Source organism: Phyllobates terribilis, unplaced genomic scaffold (genome assembly GCF_046119375.1).
Source record: "Phyllobates terribilis strain yellow unplaced genomic scaffold, ASM4611937v1 Scaffold_12__6_contigs__length_324123572, whole genome shotgun sequence".
In the NCBI taxonomy this organism is placed as follows: domain Eukaryota; kingdom Metazoa; phylum Chordata; class Amphibia; order Anura; family Dendrobatidae; genus Phyllobates; species Phyllobates terribilis.
The window spans coordinates 37,762,825-37,784,607 of record NW_027362772.1 but is presented as its reverse complement, the minus strand read 5'-3'; the positions used below and the strand labels follow the sequence as shown (position 1 = coordinate 37,784,607).

The following is a 21,783-nucleotide window of genomic DNA, read 5'->3' as shown; positions in this document are numbered from 1 at the left end:
GTAGAAATAAAAATCATAATATTGAAGTGAAAAAAAGTCCCTGTAATTTTGGTGAATTTACAAATCTAATAGATTCATATAGAATAAGTTTACCTGTTCAACTATTTTTTATTGCTCCAATATGCTAAAATAAATAGGAAGTCACTTAGCTCATACAATAATCTTGATTTTAAAATTCCTTACATTGCATTTATACAGCTCCATTGCAGACTTACAGAATAGACCAAAAGTTTGGACACACCTCAGATTTTTCTGTATTTTCATGACTTTGAAAATTGTACATTCACACTGAAGGCATCAAAACTATGAATTAACACATGTGGAATTATATACTTTCCAAAAAAAGTGTGAAACAACTGAAAATATGTCTTGTATTCTAGGTTCTTCAAAGTAGCCACCTTTTGCTTTGATGACTGCTTTGCACACTCTTGGCATTCTCTTGATGAGCTTCAAGAGGTAGTCACCGGAAATGGTTTTCACTTCACAGGTGTGCCCTGTCAGGTTTAATAAGTGGGATTTCTTGCCTTATAAATGGGGTTGGGACCATCAGTTGTGTTGTGCAGGAGTCAGGTGGATACACAGCTGATAGTCCTACTGAATAGACTGTTAGAATTTGTATTATGGCTAGAAAAAAGCAGCTAAGTAAAGAAAAACAAGTGGCCATCATTACTTTAAGAAATGAAGGTCCGTCAGTCTGAAAAATTGGGCAAACTTTGAATGTGTCCCCAAGTGCAGTTGCAAAAACCATCAAGCGCTACAAAGAAACTGGCTCACATGAGGACCACCCCAGAAAAGGAAGACCAAGAGTTACCTCTGCTTCTGAGGATAAGTTTATCCGAGTCACCAGCCTCAGAAATCGCAGGTTAACAGCAGCTCAGATTAGAGACCAGGTCAATGCCACACAGATTTCTAGCAGCAGACACATCTCTGCAATAACTGTTAAGAGGAGACTTTGTGCAGCAGGCCTTCATGGTAAAATAGCCGCTAGGAAACCACTGCTAAGGACAGGCAACAAGCAGAAGAGACTTGTTTGGGCTAAAGAACACAAGGAGTGGACAATAGAACAGTCGAAATCTATGCTTTGGTCTGATGAGTCCAAATTTGAGATCTTTGGTTCTAACCACCGTGTCTTTGTGCGACGCAGAAAAGGTGAACGGATGGACTCTACATGCCTGGTTCCCACCGTGAAGCATGGAGGAGGAGGTGTGATGGTGTGGGGGTGCTTTGCAGGTGACACTGTTGGATAATTATTCAAAATTGAATGCATACTGAACCAGCATGGCTACCACAGCATCTTGCAGCGGCATTCTATTCCATCCGGTTTGCGTTTAGTTGGACCATCATTTATTTTTCAACAGGACAATGACCACAAACACACCTCCAGGCTGTGTAAGGGCTATTTGACCAAGAATTAGAGTGATGGGGTACTACGCCAGATGACCTGGCCTCCACAGTCACCAGACCTGAACCCAATCGAGATGGTTTGGGGTGAGCTGGACCGCAGAGTGAAGGCAAAAGGGCCAACAAGCGCTAAGCATCTCTGGGAACTCCTTCAAGATTGTTGGAAGACCATTTCCGGTGACTACCTCTTGAAGCTCATCAAGAGAATGCCAAGAGTGTGCAAAGCAGTCATCAAAGCAAAAGGTGGCTACTTTGAAGAACCTAGAATGTAAGACATATTTTCAGTTGTTTCACACTTTTTTGTTAAGTATATAATTCCACATGGATTAATTCATAGTTTTGATGCCTTCAGTGTGAATGTACAATTTGCAAAGTCATTGAAAAGAGAAAAATCTTTAAATGAGAAGGTGTGTCCAAACTTTTGGTCTGTACTGTATATGCCTTCATCCAAAGAAGGAAGTTGGCATTCCGTTCTCTTAGGTTTATTACTTTTTTGGAGATCCATATGCACAAATGACATAAGTCACTGACGCATTTCGGAATGCTATTCCTTAGTTATAGAAGATGCCTAAGGAATTGTATCTTTGAAGTTTCTACTGTATATTATTTTTTGCACATGGATCTCTACAAAAAGTAATAAACCTAGGAGAACAAAATGCCAACTTTCTTCTGAGGATTTACTTCTTTGCCTCATCAGGCTGCTGTCAGCCAGGATGCAATTGATGCAGGTATGATGAGCGTTCATTGTTTGTGATGTATATGTCTTCATGGTTGAAAACTATCAACAAACCCCTTTAGTAAGGAAGAAAAATAAGTGAAGCGAATGAGGCAAAGGAAAGCAATTGAATAGTAAAGAAAGGGAAGGAAATGAAAGAAGATGAAAAGACAAAAGAAAAGAAGGTTAAACAGAAAGGGAAAGAGATTAAATGAAAAAGGAGAAGGAAAGTAAAGTGAAGGGAATGATGTAGAAAAGAGGTGAAAAGAATGTAAAACAATGATGAAGGATATGTAAAGGAGTGGAAAGCAAAAAAAAGGATGGAAGAAAAGAAAAACAGAAAGGAAAAAATGTGAATGGAAATTAAACATGGTGAAAGAAAGAGAGGGAAAGAGAAGTAAAAAGGGTGTAAGGGAAAGTGAAGATGTGAATGGAAAGGAAAGCTATTGAGAGGAAAGAAAAAAGGTGAAGGCAAAAAAAAGTTGAAGGGAAAGGGTTGACGGCAGTAGAAATGAGGAGGAGGAAATGGAAAAATGTGTAAGGAGAGGAAAAAGTTTGCGGAAAAAGAAGTGAAGGGAAAGAAAAAGGGATGAAGGCGGGAAAAGGGATGAAGGAGAGAAAAATGAAGCAAAATATTTTCAAGAAAAATGGAGGACGAAGGAAAGAATGTAAAGTGCAAAGAAAATGGAGAATAAATAAAATTAATTGTGGTTAATAAAGAGGAGAAAACGGAAAAGAAATTATAGGCATGAAAAGCAGATAAATAATAAGAAAAAGAAGGAGAATTGGTAAAAGTAAAGGGAAAGGGTACAAAAATAAAGGAAAAGGAAGTGAAAAAGGATCAAGGGCAAGAAAGAAGGTGAATGAAAAAAATAGTAAGGGAAAAGAAAAGTAAAGAAATGGAAAGTAAGAACAACATAATACAATCTTTATAATCTGCAAGCATCTTACAGGATTTTTCTGCCTCTTTGAGTAAAGTGTTTTCATATCCAGGTAAAAATACATTCATGCCAATACCAGAAATAGTAAACATAGTGCTTTTGTTAAAAAAACATATTTATATATATATTGCTTCTTTTCCTGCTTTTCTAGGTCAGACGATTCCTTGTCCAGGTAAATATACTTTGTGTGATATTTGTTCTTTCTATCATCATTGTCCTCAGCCAATATATTTAATATTGGTAAGTGCTAGTGATGAGCGAATGTGCTTGCCACTGCTCGGTTCTCGCCCGAGCATTACTATGTTCGACGAGCGCGGCACTTGGTGAGTATTTCCGGGTTGCTCGGGCGGGAAGTTGGGTCCCCTCCCTACATGTTTTGCGCTCTTTAGAGCCAATGAACATGCAGGGATTGCCTGCCATGCACTGTAATGTCATAGCCATGTTGGTTGTGGCATTACAGTGATTGGCTGGCCGCACAGCATCATCAGATGTATCTAAGACCGGGCGCCGCCATGCTCGTCACAGTCTAACCTGGAATCAGGCTTAGTGGGGAGAGCTGCTGCTGCGTCATGGAGAGATTTGCTTGTTTATAGTTAGTATAGGTATACCACAACATATGTATCCATCTGAACTAACAGTCCTTCTGAGGACTAATCCAGCTGAATATATTCAGTGGGGACAGCTGGAGTTAGGCAAGCAGTGTATGTGGCAGACTGCAGTGCATGATACAGCACAAGAGGGTCCATTGAACGTCCTGTTAGGTATTCCACAACATATATATACATCTGAAATAACAATCCTTCTGAGGACTAATCCAGCTGCATATAATCAGTGGTGATAGCAGGAATTAGGCAGGTAGGCAGTGTATGTGGCAGACTGCAGTGCATATAGTGCAAGAGGGTACATTGAACATTCCTGCTGCTGCTGTTCTTAAAGATATTTCTAGACATATCCCCAGATATCAGGGGCCAGGGAATTTTTTTTTATCATAATCCTGGTTATTTGCTTAAAAAGCAATCCAGAGTACACAATTTTTTTGCTCACAGCAGAATAAAGCCAGATCTGTTCCATATTTCAGTGATAAAAATCTAGAAATTTGAACTGAACTTGAAAAATATTGGCCCCCTTTTCCATTCTGTTGCAGTGTGTCGGTGAAGCTATTCACACTAGGTCTCTGTGTAGAATAATATTAGTAAATTACAGGCCTACAATTTAAAGCCATGGTTCTCTGTCAGACATATCACCTAAAAGACTGTTCAAAAATCATGCATTTCTTCCATTTTCATTCCGTTGTAGTGTGTCAGTGAAGCTATTCACACTACTTCTCCGTGTAGAATAATATTAGTAAATTACATGCCTGCTATTTAAAATCGTGGTTCTCTGTCACACGTATCACATATAACTGCGTTCCAAAATCAGCCATTTCTCGTGAACGTGGAAAATATTGTCCTCCATTTAAAATGGGCAAGGTGCGTGGCAAGGGACGGGGAAGTGGACATGATGGTGATGGTGCATGCAGAGGCCAAGCACGTGGCCGTGGGCAAGCTTAAATTGTGCCACAACAAACACCTGCAGCTTATTGCTCTACCTTCCTGTCGCAATTACTAGGGGACCGCAGAGCACCACTACTGAACACAGAGCAGTGTGAAAAGGTTATTGGTTGGATGGCAGACAATGCTTCCAGTCACTTGGATAAAACTACCTCCACCCTGTTTTCCACACGGTCAAGTCTCAGTAGCCATGAGTCTGGACCGCATATTCCTCACCCTGATCCTCCTTCCTCCCACCATGCCGAGTGCCCGGAGACAACTGATCCCACACTTGGACACTCAGAAGAGCTGTATACTTTTCCATTTGTAGATTCGGGCCTCTCACCCGGCTAGCTTCAAGCGAGTCAAGAGGAGAAAGCATGTAGCGATGCTCAAATATTTGAGCAGCCACGGTCACATGAACGTGACAGTGGGAAAGTGCAATTACTGTCGCAAGAGGTGGATAATGATGATGATGAGACACAATTGCCAGAAAGTCAGGAGGAGGACCAGGGTGTGGAAGTGGAAGACAAGGTGGTGGATAATATAGTAACTGATCCAACATGGCAGGAGGACACACAGAGCGAGGACAGCAGCACACAGGAGGAGGGAGGTGTAGCACCACAACAGGCAGAAAGAAGCAGTGTGGTGGCTGCAGACACAAGGCGGGAAAGCATTCCTCGTAATGCCAACACGACGGAAGTTTCCAGTACAACTGTTAGGTCTTCCCGAGTCTGGGTATTTTATAAAGACTGTGCAGATAACCCCAAAAAGGCAATTTGCACCACCTGCCAGGCCAGCATCAGCAGGGGTAGCAAAACTAGAAGACTGACCACCACCAGCATGATCAGGCACATGGCAGCAAAGCACCCGTCTAAGTGGGCCGAACCTCAGGGTTCAGCAACAGTATCTACAGGTGACACCACTGCTCCTTCCGCTGTTGTGAGAGGATGCCAATCCCCTGTCCATGGCGCATGCCAAGATGCCACCCGCCCTGCACCTTTTGTTGCACATTCTCAAGTTGCACCATCAGGTAGCACGTCCACATCCTTGTCCAAGCGCAGCGTTCAGTTGTCCCTTCCCCAGTCCTTGGAACGCAAGCGCAAATACACAGCTAACGCTCACAGGCCACACTACTAAATTCACACATTTTGCGACTTCTTGCACTCGAAATGTTGCCTTTTAGGCTCGTGGAGACGGAAGCTTTCTGCAACCTGATTGCGGCAGCCGTCCCTCGGTACTTGGTCCTCAGCTGCCACTATTTATCCCAGTGTGCCATTCCCGCATTACACAAGCACATGTCCCACAATATTAGACGTGCCCTCAACAACTCAGTTACTGGGAAAGCCCACCTAACCACGGACACGTGGGCAAGTGCTTGTGGGCAGGGACGGTACATCTCGCTGATGGCACACTGGGTTAATATAGTGGAAGCTGGGACCCAGTCGAATCTTGGGACGGAACACATCCTCCCAACGATGAGGGCCCTGGGTCAATCAGGGTTGCCCCCACATTCTACTGCTCCTGCACCTCCTCCTCCTCCTTTTCAGCATCCATTTCCAAAATGACTACATTAGTCTCAAGCTGGAAGCACTGCAGCAATGCCTCGGCCAAGCAGCACCAGGCTGTGCTGAATCTAATATGCTTAGGTGACAAACCACACAACGCTGAAGAGTTGTGGACAGCTCTGAAACAGCAGGCATATCTGTTGTTGACACCGCTGACCCTACAGCCAGGCCTGGTCGTGTGTGACAATGGCTGGAATCTGGTGGTGGCTCTGGGGCGTGGCGAGCACAAACACGTACCATGCTTGGCCCATGTGCTTTACCTCATGGTTCAGTTATTTCTCAAAATCTTCCCGGATATGCTTATCAAATTACGCCACCTGTGTGCCATTTTAGAAAGTCAGCTACAGCTTCCGCTGCCCTTTTCGTGCTTCAGCAGCGTTTGCAGCTTCCAGGTCACCGACTGATCTGCGATGTCCCCAGACGTTGGAACGCTACATCGCAGATGTTGGGAAGGATTTGTGAGCAGAAGAGGGCAGTTGTTGACTACCAGCATCAACAAGGTCGGCAGAATTCAGATCAGAGTCCACACATAAAACCTCAAGAGTGGACCTCGATGTCAGACATCTGTACCATCCTCCAAAACTTTGAGTACTCCACCATAATTAGCGTCAGCATCCTGCTTTTCTGTCTTCTGAAATGCTCTCTGCTCGCTGTTAAAGAGGATGCATTGCAGGTGGAGCACAACAAGATGGAGCAAGGAACCATACAGGGTGATTACACACAGCCCAGCCTCATCTCATCCCAACGTGGATTGGGTGACATTGAGGAAAAGGAGGAGGAGGAGGAAGAACAGGAGCTAGTTTCTTGCGCTATAGACTGTCCTACCTGCACAACTGTCATAAAGTTTGTTCAGTGTGGATGGCCTGAGTACAGGGAGGAGGAGGAAGAGGAGGAGGATGAGGAGGAGAGCATGTTCAGTCGTCCTCTTGGTGAGGACATGGAAGTCTTGCCTCTTTGCAGTCTGGCACACATGACTGGGTTTATGTTATGCTGCCTTTCCCATGACCCTCACGTTGTCCAAATTTTAGGTGACAGCCATTACTGATTAATGACACTTGTAGACCCAAGCTACAGGGAGAGCTTTCTGTCTCTTATTCCCTTGCAGGACAGGCCTAATAAAATGGTGCGGTACAAGAAGGCCCTTGTTGCGGAATTATTAAAAAAATTCCCATCTGACAACGCTGGCTGCAGAAGTCACAGTTCGTTGGACAACCAAGGAGTACATGAGAGAGAGCCACAAATGCAATCCAGCAAAGGCAGGGGAACATTGTGAAAGTTCTGGGACAGTTTTCTCAGACCCTCCCATTGCACAGGCCCTGAGGCACAGGGTACTCTCCCAAGGAATGCAAAGTTTCGGAAGTTGATGTGGGAGTTCCTTGCCGACCGTACCAATGTCTTCCGTGATTCCTCTGTGCCTTAAAATTATTAGGTATCCAAGCTGGACACATAGCATGAAATGGCTCTCTACGCCTTGGAGGTCCCGGCCTGCCCTGCCGCTAGCGTTTTGTCACAGAGGGTTTTTAGTGCCGCCAATGGAATTATAACCGATATGCGCATTCGCCTGTCAACTGAAAATACTGCCCGGCTGACTCTTATAAAAATGAACAAAGGCTGTATTGGGTCAGACTTCTCAACACCACCGAATTATAGCAGTGTAACAAACTCAAATACAGTGTTTTTTTGGGAGGTCTAACTCTATTCCCTCTGTCTTCACTCCCAGACATGGGTATACGCTTCCTAATTTTGTCTATTTCCTCTTGTCCTCCTTCTCTGCATCCTCATCATCCACCACCATATCACCACAATATCTACCATATCACCATATCTACGTCTCTTCCAAGGGGCATTGGAGTTCCTCCAAATTTTTGACAGCTGTTGCTTCACTGCATAGGCAAACAGTATGGGAGACACACTTCCTAATAATGGGAATATAGTTTTCAGGAGGCCCTCCGACGTCTACGTCTCTTGCAAGGGGCATTGAAGTTCCTCCAAATTTTTGGGAGCCCTTGCAGTCACTGCATACGCAATAACAGTATTGGAGACCCATTCATTAATGGGAACAACAAAGCATAGCCGGCTGATGGCTCTCTAACAATAGCGAGGGCCGGCTGATGGCCCTTTAAGAATAGTAAGAGCCGCCTGATGACCCTATAAAAATAGGCTTTTTGACTATCAGAGTCCTTTCATCATAAATGAAACAAGATGTGTCTGATAGTGTGTCACACACCACATGGCCAGATAAGGTTGTAAAATATTAAAATTACATTTCCTGGTGAATGCATTTGTCTTAAAAAATAACATGAAAAAAAAAAAAATAAAAAAAATAAAAACACAGTCGGATCTTTGTTTAGTATAAAAAACAGACTCGCCAATGTAACCTCAATGTAATCACATTGTTCAGCTCTTGCACCTCCTCCTCCAGTTCAGCCTCCATCTCCGAAATGACCACATCAGTCACAAGCTGAAAGCACTGCAGCACTGCCTTGGCCAAGCGTCAACAGGCTCTGCTGAAGATAACATGCTTAATGCTTAGGTGACAAACAGCCCACCACTGTAGAGTTGTTGAATGCTGTAACACAGCAGCCTGATCTGTGGTTCTCACCTCTGAACATACAGCCAGGCATGGTCGTGTGTGACAATGGGTAGAACCTGATGATAGAGAAATGACAGCCGGAGTAGATGCGGTTTCCCTCTATGCCAGTCCTTTCACTGAGCTAAAGAATATGGCTGTGGTGAAATCCAACTCCCACTGAGAAGCAGTTTCAAACTGAAAAACATTGGGCCTACCAGAGGATTTGATTCTGGGGGCTCAACTTTCTCCCCCACTCAAGAGCCGCATAGCTGCTGCAAAGTTTGCGCTATCATGAACTCTCCTGATTTAGAAGCCAGGGCCAACCCAAGGATTCTCTGGTGGGTCCTTCCAACCCTGCTGAGATGCAGTCCTGGCTAAGAAATGTGTTTGGAAAGGTTCCCAGACACTCTATGGCTGCATTATTAATGTGGACTGGCTCTGTACCGTCCCTGGCCACATTCACCTGTCCATGTGTTTGTGGTTAGGCGGTACTTCCCACCTAAGTGCACTGGGGAAGTCACGGGTAATGTTGTGGGACCCATGCTTGTGGAAGGCAGAGACGACACTGGGAGAAATAGTGGCAACTGGGAACTGAGTATGGACAACCTTCCATCGCCATGAGGTTGTGGACAGCTACTGGCTCCATGAGACTGAAAGGCCACATTTCATGTGCAAGCAGCTGTCAAAAATTTGGCAGTATAGTATTGTAGCCTGTGGGTGGGTGGATGGTTGCATACTTGCGCTTGCATTCCAAGGAATGGGGTAGGGACAACTGAACGCTGCGCTGGGACAAGGACGTGGACGGTGATTGTTGCAAGTTTGCAATTACAGGAGCATGGCAGGAGGCATCTTTGCATACGCAATGATCACTTGTGATGGGCAAACTTTTTGGCAGTGACCTGGGAGTCAGAGAAGCTTCCAGGGGTCTTCCCCATGCTGTTCCCATGTCTTTTCAGCACTGTATGCATGTGTCTGATGATGTGTCACATACCACATGGCCAGATAAGGTTGTAAAATGTTAAAATTACATTTCCCATTGATGTATTTGTCTTGGTTGAAATCAATGCAAAAGAGCAAAAACTAATCAACATCGCTATGTGTGAACATAGCTCAAGGTGTGGAGGAGCATTTTTGTTTTTGGTTATTTGTTTTGCCTTATATACAAGTCATTACCCTGGAAAGGATGTTCTTTAATATATTTCCCAGGAAAATCCATTTTGGTTTTGTTTTGGAATGTTTTATTGTGAGTCCGTAAAAGTGGCGTAATACGCTGACAACGTTGTTGACAGCAGTGACCTGGGAGTCAGAGATGCCTCCAGGGGTCTTCCCCATGCTGTTCCCATGTCATTTGAGCACTGTTTCGATTGATTTGGGCAATTTTTAGGCCTTCTGCAGACCACCGGGGGGGAGCCGCCTGAAAAATGCTCGAGTTTCCCATAGACTTACATTGGGTTCATTACTCAGACTGAGCACTTGAGCATTCCAATTTGCTCGACTCGAACAACGAGTACCCGAGCATTTTAGTGCTCGCTCATCACTAGTAAGTTTATACTGCCATATATATAGGGCTGTCACATTGTAGAAGGATCATCTTTATTCTCATTTGCACAAGGAAAGACTAGAAGCAATGGGATGACACTGAATGGGAGAAGACACAGATTAGATATTAGAAAAAACTTTTTGACAGTGAGGGTGATCAATGAGTGGAACAGGCGGCTACGAGAGGTGGTGAGTTCCCCTTCAATGGACGTCTTCACACAGAGGCTGGACAGACATCTGTCTGAGATGATCTAGTGAATCCTGCTTTGAGCAGGGGGTTGGACCAGATGAACCAGGAGGTCCCCTCCAACTCTACCATTCTATGACTCTATGACTATAAGACACACTTTTTTCCCCTCAAATTTGGGAGAAAATTGGGGGGGCGTCTTATAGTCTGGATGTTGCTTACCGGGGTGGGGGGGTTCACTGGTACTTTACTTTCTAATTTGCCACTATTTTTTACAGTTTGCAGATCTATGGATTCTATCCTTATCACTGGGATGGTTGTCGGCAACTTTATAATCCTTCTTCTGATCATTTTGGGGTCATATTGCTTTCTCAAGAAACATGCAAAGAAAATACAATTAGGTAACAGTAATCAGTCACATAATTGTTTTTCTTGGATTTTAATACAATTGACCCCTTGTAACAACATTAAAGGAGTTTTTCACTTTTAAAATAATGGACCTCAAAAGCTTCCAGTAAATGTAAAACAACAAAGACAGATAGTGCTTGTACTCAGTGTTTTAGCTGCAGCAGTGATATCACATCAACAGCTTATATCACTGCTGCCACCAATCACTGAGCTCAGGAAAACAGCACAAGCTGCTGAGCTCAGTGATTGACAGCAGCATTGACATAAGCTGTTGATGTGTATTCACTGTTGACTGCACCAGCAGAATAATGAGTGCAGCTCTGGAGTATAATACAGGATGTAACTCAGGATCAGTGCAGGATCAGTAATGTAATGTATGAACACAGTGACTTCACCAGCAGAATAGTGAGTGCCGCTCTGGAGTATAATACAGGATGTAACTCAGGATCAGTAATGTAATGTATGTACACAGTGACTGCACCAGCAGAATAGTGAGTGCAGCTCTGGAGTATAATGCAGGATGTAACTCAGGATCAGTAATGTAATGTATGTACACAGTGACTGCACCAGAAGAATAGTGAGTGCAGCTCTGGAGTATAATACAGGATGTAACTCAGGATCAGTAATGTAATGTATGTACACAGTGACTGCACCAGCAGAATAGTGAGTGCAGCTCTGGAGTATAATACAGGATGTAACTCAGGATCAGTAATGTAATGTATATACACAGTGACTGCACCAGCAGAATAGTGAGTGTAGCTCTGGAGTATAATACAGGATGTAACTCGGAATCAGTACAGGATCAGTAATGTAATGTATGTACACAGTTACTCCACCAGCAGAATAGTGAGTGCAGCTCTGGAGTATAATACAGGATGTAACTCAGGATCAGTAATGTAATGTATAAACACAGTGACTGCACAAGCAGAATAGTGAGTGCAGCTCTGGAGTATAATACAGGATGTAACTCTGGATCAGTAGAGGATCAGTAATGTAATGTATGTACACAGTGACCCCACCAGCAGAATAGTGAGTGCAGCTCTGGAGTATAATACAGGATGTAACTCAGGATCAGTACAGGATCAGTAATGTAATGTATGTACACAGTGACTGCACCAGCAGAATAGTGAGTGCAGCTCTGGAGTATAATACAGGATGTAACTCAGGATCAGTAATGTAATGTATAAACACAGTGACTGCACAAGCAGAATAGTGAGTGCAGCTCTGGAGTATAATACAGGATGTAACTCAAGATCAGTACAGGATCAGTAATGTAATGTATGTACACAGTGACACGGTGCACTAGCAGAATAGCGAGTGCAGCTCTTCATTATTATACAGGATGTAACTTAGGATCAGTAATGTAATGTATGTACACAGTGCCTGCACCAGCAGAATTGTTTGTGCAGCTCTGAAGTATAATACAGGATGTAACTCAGGATCAGTAATGTAATGTATGTACACAGTGACTGCACTAGCAGAATAGTGAGTGCCGCTCTGGAGTATAATACAGGATGTAACTCAGGATCAGTAATGTAATGTATGTACACAGTGACTGCACCAGCAGAATAGTGAGTGCAGCTCTGGAGTATAATGCAGGATGTAACTCAGGATCAGTAATGTAATGTATGTACACAGTGACTGCACCAGAAGAATAGTGAGTGCAGCTCTGGAGTATAATACAGGATGTAACTCAGGATCAGTAATGTAATGTATGTACACAGTGACTGCACCAGCAGAATAGTGAGTGCAGCTCTGGAGTATAATACAGGATGTAACTCAGGATCAGTAATGTAATGTATATACACAGTGACTGCACCAGCAGAATAGTGAGTGTAGCTCTGGAGTATAATACAGGATGTAACTCGGAATCAGTACAGGATCAGTAATGTAATGTATGTACACAGTTACTCCACCAGCAGAATAGTGAGTGCAGCTCTGGAGTATAATACAGGATGTAACTCAGGATCAGTAATGTAATGTATAAACACAGTGACTGCACAAGCAGAATAGTGAGTGCAGCTCTGGAGTATAATACAGGATGTAACTCTGGATCAGTAGAGGATCAGTAATGTAATGTATGTACACAGTGACCCCACCAGCAGAATAGTGAGTGCAGCTCTGGAGTATAATACAGGATGTAACTCAGGATCAGTACAGGATCAGTAATGTAATGTATGTACACAGTGACTGCACCAGCAGAATAGTGAGTGCAGCTCTGGAGTATAATACAGGATGTAACTCAGGATCAGTAATGTAATGTATAAACACAGTGACTGCACAAGCAGAATAGTGAGTGCAGCTCTGGAGTATAATACAGGATGTAACTCAAGATCAGTACAGGATCAGTAATGTAATGTATGTACACAGTGACACGGTGCACTAGCAGAATAGCGAGTGCAGCTCTTCATTATTATACAGGATGTAACTTAGGATCAGTAATGTAATGTATGTACACAGTGCCTGCACCAGCAGAATTGTTTGTGCAGCTCTGAAGTATAATACAGGATGTAACTCAGGATCAGTAATGTAATGTATGTACACAGTGACTGCACTAGCAGAATAGTGAGTGCAGCTCTGGAGTATAATACAGGATGTAACTCAGGATCAGTAATGTAATGTATGTACACAGTGACTGCACCAGCAGAATAGTGAGTGCAGCTCTGGAGCAAAATACAGAATGTAACTCACGATCAGTACAGGATCAGTAATGTAATGTGTGTACACAGTGACTGCAACAGCAGAATAGTGAGAGCAGCTCTGGAGTATAATACAGGATGTAACTCAGGATCAGTAATGTAATGTATGTACACAGTGACTGCACCAGCAGAATAGTGAGTGCAGCACTGGAGTATAATACAGGATGTAACTCAGGATCATTAATGTGATGTATGTACACAGTGACTGCACCAGCAGAATAGTGATTGCAGCTCTGGAGCATAATACAGGATGTAACTCAAGATCAGTACAGGATCAGTAATGTAATGTGTGTACACAATGACTGCAACAGCAGAATAGTGAGTGCAGCTCTGGAGTATAATACAGGATGTAACTCAGTATCAGTACAGGATCAGTAATGTAATGTATGTACTCAGTGACTGCAACAGCAGAATAGTGAGTGCAGCTCTGGAGTATAATACAGGATGTAACTCAGGATCAGTAATGTAATGTATGTACACAGTGACTGCACCAGCAGAATAGTGAGTGCAGCTCAGGAGTATAATACAGGATGTAACTCAGGATCAGTACAGGATCAGTAATGTAATGTATGTACACAGTGACTGCACCAGCAGAATAGTGATTGCAGCTCTGGAGCATAATACAGGATGTAACTCAGGATCAGTACAGGATCAGTAATGTAATGTGTGTACACAGTGACTGCACCAGCAGAATAGTGAGTGCAGCTCTGGAGTATAATACAGGATGTAACTCAGGATCAGTATAGGATCAGTAATGTAATGTATATACACAGTGACTGCACCAGCAGAATAGCGAGTGCAGCTCTGGAGTATAATACAGGATGTAACTCATTATCAGTAAAGGATCAGTAATGTAATGTATATACACAGTGACTGCACCAGCAGAATAGCGAGTGCAGCTCTGGAGTATAATACAGGATGTAACTCAGAATCAGTACAGGATCAGTAATGTAATGTATGTACACAGTGACTGCACCAGCAGAATAGTGAGTGCAGCTCTGGAGTATAATACAGGATGTAACTCAGGATCAGTAATGTAATGTATGTTCACAGTGACTGCACCAGCTGAATAGTGAGTGCAGCTCTGGAGTATAATACAGGATATAACTCAGTATCAGTACAGGATCAGTAATGTAATGTATGTACACAGTGACTGCACCAGCACAATAGTGAGTGCAGCTCTGGAGTATAATATTTACAGGATGTAATTTTGTAATTCTAGATTAATAGAACATATAATGGTATGTGTAATGCACACGCCCGGGCTGAGCGGCGTGTGCGTGTGATTCCACTGGACCGTGCCGGAGAGTGAATGCCTGGAGGGGCGTAACTAGGTATTCGCCCGATCCGACCAGGGTCGCACGACGGCATACGACGCCAGTGCACCAAGGAGGAACCGAGCAGAGGGACCAGGTGCTACTCCAGGACAGACCCCGGACACGGCTGTTGACCCACACAGGGGAATACAGGAACAGACTGGTAGGCTGGCACACAGACTGGTGGGTATAGGCAGGCACGACTGGTATGCAGGCAGGCGGGTATGCAGGCAGGGGGGTACAGGCAAGAGTGCAGACAGGGAGGCACTAGCAGGTAGGAACACTGGCGGGATAGGACCCAGTACACACTGGGACTCAGGAACGATACAGGCAGAGGGGTACAGGCAAGCACAGCTAGAGTGCAGACAGGGAGGCACTAGCAGGTAGAGACACTGGCGGGATAGGACCCAGTATACACTGGGACTCAGGAACAGAACCACAGATGTGGCGGACAAACACAGCAGAGAGAGGCCGCCCAGAGAGGTGAGCGAGAACAGGGCAGGACAAGGCCGCCTGGAGCGGTGAGCAAGAGTAGAGCAGGACAAGGCCGCAAGGAGCGGTGAGCAAGAATGAAGCAAGACTGCCGTAGCAGTGAGCAAAAGGAATCAGAGCAGGCCAGAGCCGCCGGAGCGGTGAGCAAAGGAGTCGGAGCAGGCTAGAACCGCTGGAGCGGTGAGCAAAGAAGTCAGAGCAGGCAAGGCTGAGTAGGGGGGACAGGGCTCTGTTCACAAGGAACAGACAGGAAGGGTAAGGCAGAGCCAGACACCCACAAGGTACTTGCAGTGAAGTAGCGAGTGGACCACAAACTCACAAACGAGAGTACAGAGACAACAAGCAGGAGTTAGGTACGAGTACAGACTCTGCAGAAAACGGAAGGGATCGGACATAGAGGCAAAATAGGTAAAGGATAGGAGAGAGTTCAGACTGGAACTGAGTGTACGGAGGAGACCGACACTGCAGCGGGATACAGGAGCGGGTCTGGGAATTCGGCCCCCTAGAGAGGCGGGACGAACAGGCAAGGAGCGTGTTCAGACAAGATACAGGAGCGGGTCTGGGTAATCGGCCCCCAGAGAGGCGGGACGAACAGGCAAGGAGCGTGTTCAGACAGGACAGACAAGATACAGGAGCGGGTCTAGGTAATCGGCCCCTAGAAGGCGGGAGGAACAGGCTAGGAGCGTGTTCAGACAGGCCTGGAAATACAGCCTCCAGGAAAGGCAGCAGGCAAGAGTACACAAACAGGACTCAGTTCAGACACGGGAACTGATACCGCAAGGCAGGAGACAAAGACAGGACTCAGCTCAGACACGGGAACTGATACCGCAAGGCAGGAGACATAGACAGGACTCAGCTCAGACACGGGAACTGATACCGCAAGGCAGGAGACATAGACAGGACTCAGTTCAGACACGGGAACTGATACCGCAAGGCAGGAGACATAGACAGGACTCAGTTCAGACACGGGAACTGATACCGCAAGGCAGGAGACATAGACAGGACTCAGTTCAGACACGGGAACTGATACCGCAAGGAAGGAGACAAAGACAGGACTCAGTTCAGACACGGGAACTGATACCGCAAGGCAGGAGACAAAGACAGGACTCAGTTCAGACACGGGAACTGATACCGCAAGGCAGGAGACAAAGAACGGGACCTGGCACCTCCAGAGTGCATGCACACACTGAATGAAACACTATGCTCAGGCAGGGATAGATGGGAGCAGCTGAGCTATATACCAGGTGACAGACAGCAATAGGCTGAGGACGCACAAGGGGTGTGACCCACAGCAGGTACAAAAAGCAGGAAGTGATCGGGCGCCGCCCTTAAGCAGCAGAAACAGACACAAACAGACAGCATGGAGGGAAGCCAGAGAGACATTCTGGACTGGAGATCAAGTGCGCGCTCTTGCACAGTGGGAGATGGACCACCATGCAAGGACGCCGCCAGGTATGTTACAGTATGTACATACAATGTTGCACAATTTCATGTAGCTCTGTCGTACACGTTGACTGTGAAACTTTGTTGAACTGTAGGTTCAGTTAGTAATTCAACCCATTTGCTAAATGCAGATATAGAATTGATTCAGATTATTTTATGTTTTCTAGCGAATGGGTCGCATAATTGCGAACCAAAAGAAGAAAGAACAGAATCTACTTATCAGGTATCACAGGAGCTGCTAAGAGTTTTAAGAAACTTACATGAAATCAAATAACAATTCAGAATGTCGCTGTGTGAAAAATGCACCGTTTACATCCTACTGAACTGTATCATTGTTATCATTAAGGCTATATGTCACCGCAGGAATGTGTGGGATGGAATTATCATTTCATTATACATATGATAGAGAGTTTTTATAGATAAATAGATAGATAATGAATAATAGATAATACATAACAGATAAATAATAGATCGATAATAAATAGATAATAGATAGATAGATAATAGATAGATAATAGATAGATAATAGATGATAGATAGATAATAGATATATATTAGATAGATAATAGATATATATTAGATAGATAATAGATAAATAATAGATAATAGATAGATAATAGATAGATAGATAATAGATAGATAATATATAAATAAATAATAGATAATAGATAGATAATAGATAATAGATAGATATTAGATAGATAATAGATAACAGATAGATAATTGATAGATAATAGATAGATGATAGATCGATAATAGATAGATAATAGATAATAGATAGATAATAGATAGATAGATAGATAATAGATAATAGATAGATGATAGATAGATAATAGATAATAAATAGATAATAGATAGATAATAGATAGATAATAGATAATAGATAGATAATAGATAGATAATAGATAATAGATGATAGATAGATAGATAGATAATAGATAGATAATAGATATTAGATAGATAATAGATAGATAAACTGTTGGACACAATGTTGCACTCTATGGCACAGACTATCTTCCTTCATTATTTGCTGGTTCTTTTACTTTCCATTTGAGTGACTTTCGTTGTAACTTTTGTTGTAATCCTGCTTCTTCACTAATGAGTTGAGCAGTTTTCTGATTTTGAAGAACTCCGCGCAGTAAGATTAGTCACTTCCCAATGTTCCATCTGTCGCTGAGATGCCCCGACCAATCAGTCTCACATACAGCCACATGATCATGACCCTAATAATTATCTTCTGATATGGGAAGTCCTTTAGGGTGTTTGAAAATACAAAACAAATATGAATGTGTAATAAGTGTTTCTATTTACACCTCTTTTGCTGTCATATTGCATTCGGTTTTGTTCTGATTTTTTTATGATTATTAAATATGATTGAAAAATATTTTTTTGAAAACAGTAAACTTTTGTTTTGAAGGACCTAATGGGACAGCAGGACAACACCTACTACAACATAAGGATACAATGATTTCAAGATCTTCATGTTCTACAAACCAATTATCTGAATGTTGACTCATTGTTTTTTAGAACTTATTTATGTTATTATAAAGCCTATCAAATATTATTTTATTTCTTAAAGTTAAATATATCCAATTATCCCCTACTGCATCGTTTTACAGGTTGGATAGATAGATAGATAGATAGATAGATAGATAGATAGATAGATAGATAGATAGATAGATAGATAGATAGATAGATACATGTGCATCTCACTAAATTAGAATATCATCAAAAAGTTAATTTATTTCAGTTCTTCAATATAAAAAGTGAAACTCATATATTATATAGAGTCATTACACACAGAGTGATCTATTTCACGTGTTTTTTTCTGTTAATGTTGATGATTATGGATTACAGCCAATGAAAACACAAAAGTCATTATCTCAGTAAATTAGAATACTTTATAACAACAGCTTGAAAAATGTTTTTAAAATCTGAAATGTTGTCCTACTGAAATGTATGTTCAGTAAATGCCCTCAATACTTGGTCAGGGCTCCTTTTGCATCAGTTACTGCATCAATGCGGCAATGTGGCATGGAGGCGATCAGCCTGTGGCCCTGCTGAGGTGTTATGGAAGCCCAGGTTGCTTTGATAGCAGCCATCAGCTCGTCTACATTGTTGGGTCTGGTGTCTCTCATCTTCCTCTTGACAATACCCCATAGATTCTCTATAATAGATTCTCTATGGGGTTAAGGTCAGGCGAGTTTGCTCCCAATCAAGCACAGTGATACTGTTTGTAAACCAGGTATTGGTACTTTTGGCAGTGTGGACAGGGGCCAAGTCCTGCTGGAGAATGACATTTCCATCTACATAAAGCTTGTCGGCAGAGGGAAGCATGAAGTGCTCTACAATGTCCTGGTAGATGGCTGCGCTGACTTTGGTCTTGATAAAACACAGTGGACCTACACCAGCAGATGACATGGCTCCCCAAGCCATCACTGATTGTGGAAACTTCACACTAGACCTCAAGCAGCTTGGATTGTGGCCTCTCCACTCTTCCTCCAGATTCTGGGACCTTGTGGAGTGTGTCAATGACTGCCTTCTGGACATCTGTCAAGTCAGCAGTCATCCCCATGATTGTGGAGCCTACTGAAACAGACTAAGATACCCTTTTAAAAGCTTAGGAAACTTTGCAGGTATTTTTTTGTAAGTTATTTTAATTTACTGTGATAATGACTTTTGTGTTTTCATTGGCTCTAAGCCATAAACATCAACATTAACAGAAATAAACACTTGAAATAGATCACTCTGTCTTTATTGACTATATATAATATAGGAGTTTAATTTTTGGTATTGAAAAACTGAAATAAATTAACTTTTTGATGATATTCTAATTTAGTGAGATGCACCTGTAGATAGATGATCGATAATAGATAGATATTAGATAGATACATAATAGATAGATAATAGATCAATAATAAATGATATATAGATGATAGATAGATAATAGATAGAATAGAGATATGTATATATTGAACAAAAAATATCTTTCCAAATCAGACAATGTGATTTTCAGGACTTGTTTTCTCATTTTGTCTCTCATAGTTGAGGTCTACCTATGATGTCAAGTACAGGCCTCTCATCTTTTTAAGTGGGAGAACTTGCACAATTGGTGGCTGATTAAATATTTTTTCCCCCACTGTAGATGACAGAAAGATGATATATAATAGATATATAATAGATATATAGTAGATAGATAATAGATAGATAATAGATAGATAATAGATAGATAATATATAGATAATAGATAGATAGATAATAGATAGATAATAGATAAGAGATAGATAAACTGTTGGATACAATGTTGCACTCTATGGCACAGACTATCTTCCTTCAGTATTTGCTGGTTCTTTTACTTCACGTTTGAGTGACTTTCGTTGTAACTTTTGTTGTAATCCTGCTTCTTCACTAATGAGTTGAGCATTTTTCTGATTTTGAAGAACTCCGCGCAGTAAGATTAGTCACTTCCCAATGTTCCATCTGTCGCTGAGATGCCCCGACCAATCAGTCTCACATACAGCCACATGATCATGACCCTAATAATTATCTTCTGATATGGGAAGTCCTATAGGGTGTTTGAAAATACAGAACAAATATGAATGTGTAATAAGTGTTTTTATTTACACCTCTTTTGCTGACATATTGCATTCGGTTTTGTTCTGATTTTTTTATGATTATTAAATTGTTACTTTCTTTTGTTGTTTTTGGACAATTGATGATAAATCTGGAATATATATGGGAACAATGCAGTCTGTGAATATTTATTTTTATTTTCAATGTCGCTGGGTTAAAAATGAGACTTCTAAATAAATAAATAAATCCGTTGTAATATACTTTAAAAATAAACGATGCATTCAAAAATGTGCAAAAAATAACAGAAATATGATTTTTTTTTTTTATTGTTTTGGGAAAATGTTACGATTGATAAAAAAAATACATAATTAAAGTAGATTTGTTTTTCATTGCAAATCTGAATAAGTGAATTCCCTGACTCTTTTTTTTTTCCTTTCTAGTCTCTTTACTTCACTGCTCCCTGGTTCTCCCCTTTTCTTTTCTGCCACTGATAGGATCATGTTTCACATGCTGGGCAGCAGTCAATGCAGTGTCTAGTAAGAAACAGAACATCAGATCAGGGAGTAAAAAAAAAACACTACCATACAGATTGTAATATAGGGGCAAGTAGTCAACTCTAGATAGGAAAAATATAAGAGAGAAGAACAGCTAGAACAGCAATTTAGAGGCTAAGCGGTGGTGAACTCTCTTTGTTGCCCCATTGGCATCCCGAAGTGCAAGTATGGCATTCTGTTGGGTTATTATAATACCCAGTCGTTGAAAATAACCCATATGTCTGCCATGTTCATAAGGACATAATAATGTAGAAGAATCATAATGTTTTATCATATTTTACATATTCAAATCTCACACCTGAGCTAAAAAAATGAAATAAAATTCAAGAAAATGGAAAAAGTAAAAAAACTAAAAGTAAAAAATTACATTTGAATCCTTAAAGAATTAAAAATTGGAGATAAAAAAACATCCTTATCCACGGATCTTCTGCATCAGATCATCACAGAAGCTTAATTAATATATACATGCATCTTTGGGGGGCAAGAGTTGTGATAGAGTTAACAGTTGAATCCTTAGTCGTCTAGGGCATTAAACGTTTCAATTATTATCTTCTAGTAATTTAGGGTAATGCATGAGATCATGGTAAATTGCCTTTTGTATTTGTAATTGAATACGTGCCCCAAAATACAATCCTTTTTAAACAATTGTGAACTTTGTGTTGAGTTCAAAACGAGGGATGAATCCTTACAATGATTGCCTTTCTGTCCTCATTTCATTACTCATTTTTCTCCAAAGAATTTGCATAAAACAGCTTGAAGTGTTGCTAAATTTTTGCACAACTGGTATTTTGGTGCATTTCTTGTGAAGGAACATGGTGATGTGTCAAACTGGTTAAGAAGAACTTT

At 42.0% G+C, this 21,783-nt stretch overlaps 1 protein-coding gene across 1 annotated transcript in view; it reads left to right on the top strand.

Annotated features, from left to right (window-relative positions):
* LOC141173010 (sialic acid-binding Ig-like lectin 13) overlaps window positions 1-18,502 on the top strand; it is a 28,548-nt gene extending 10,046 nt beyond the window's left edge. Inside the window, exons 4-7 of the mRNA XM_073657629.1 lie at window positions 3,209-3,229; window positions 10,731-10,853; window positions 16,978-17,033; window positions 18,228-18,502. Of these exons, the coding sequence (XP_073513730.1) occupies window positions 3,209-3,229; window positions 10,731-10,853; window positions 16,978-17,033; window positions 18,228-18,278 (251 nt within the window). The 3' untranslated portion in view covers window positions 18,279-18,502. The remainder of the gene's footprint in view (window positions 1-3,208; window positions 3,230-10,730; window positions 10,854-16,977; window positions 17,034-18,227) is intronic.
* Window positions 18,503-21,783: the final 3,281 nt, after the last annotated feature.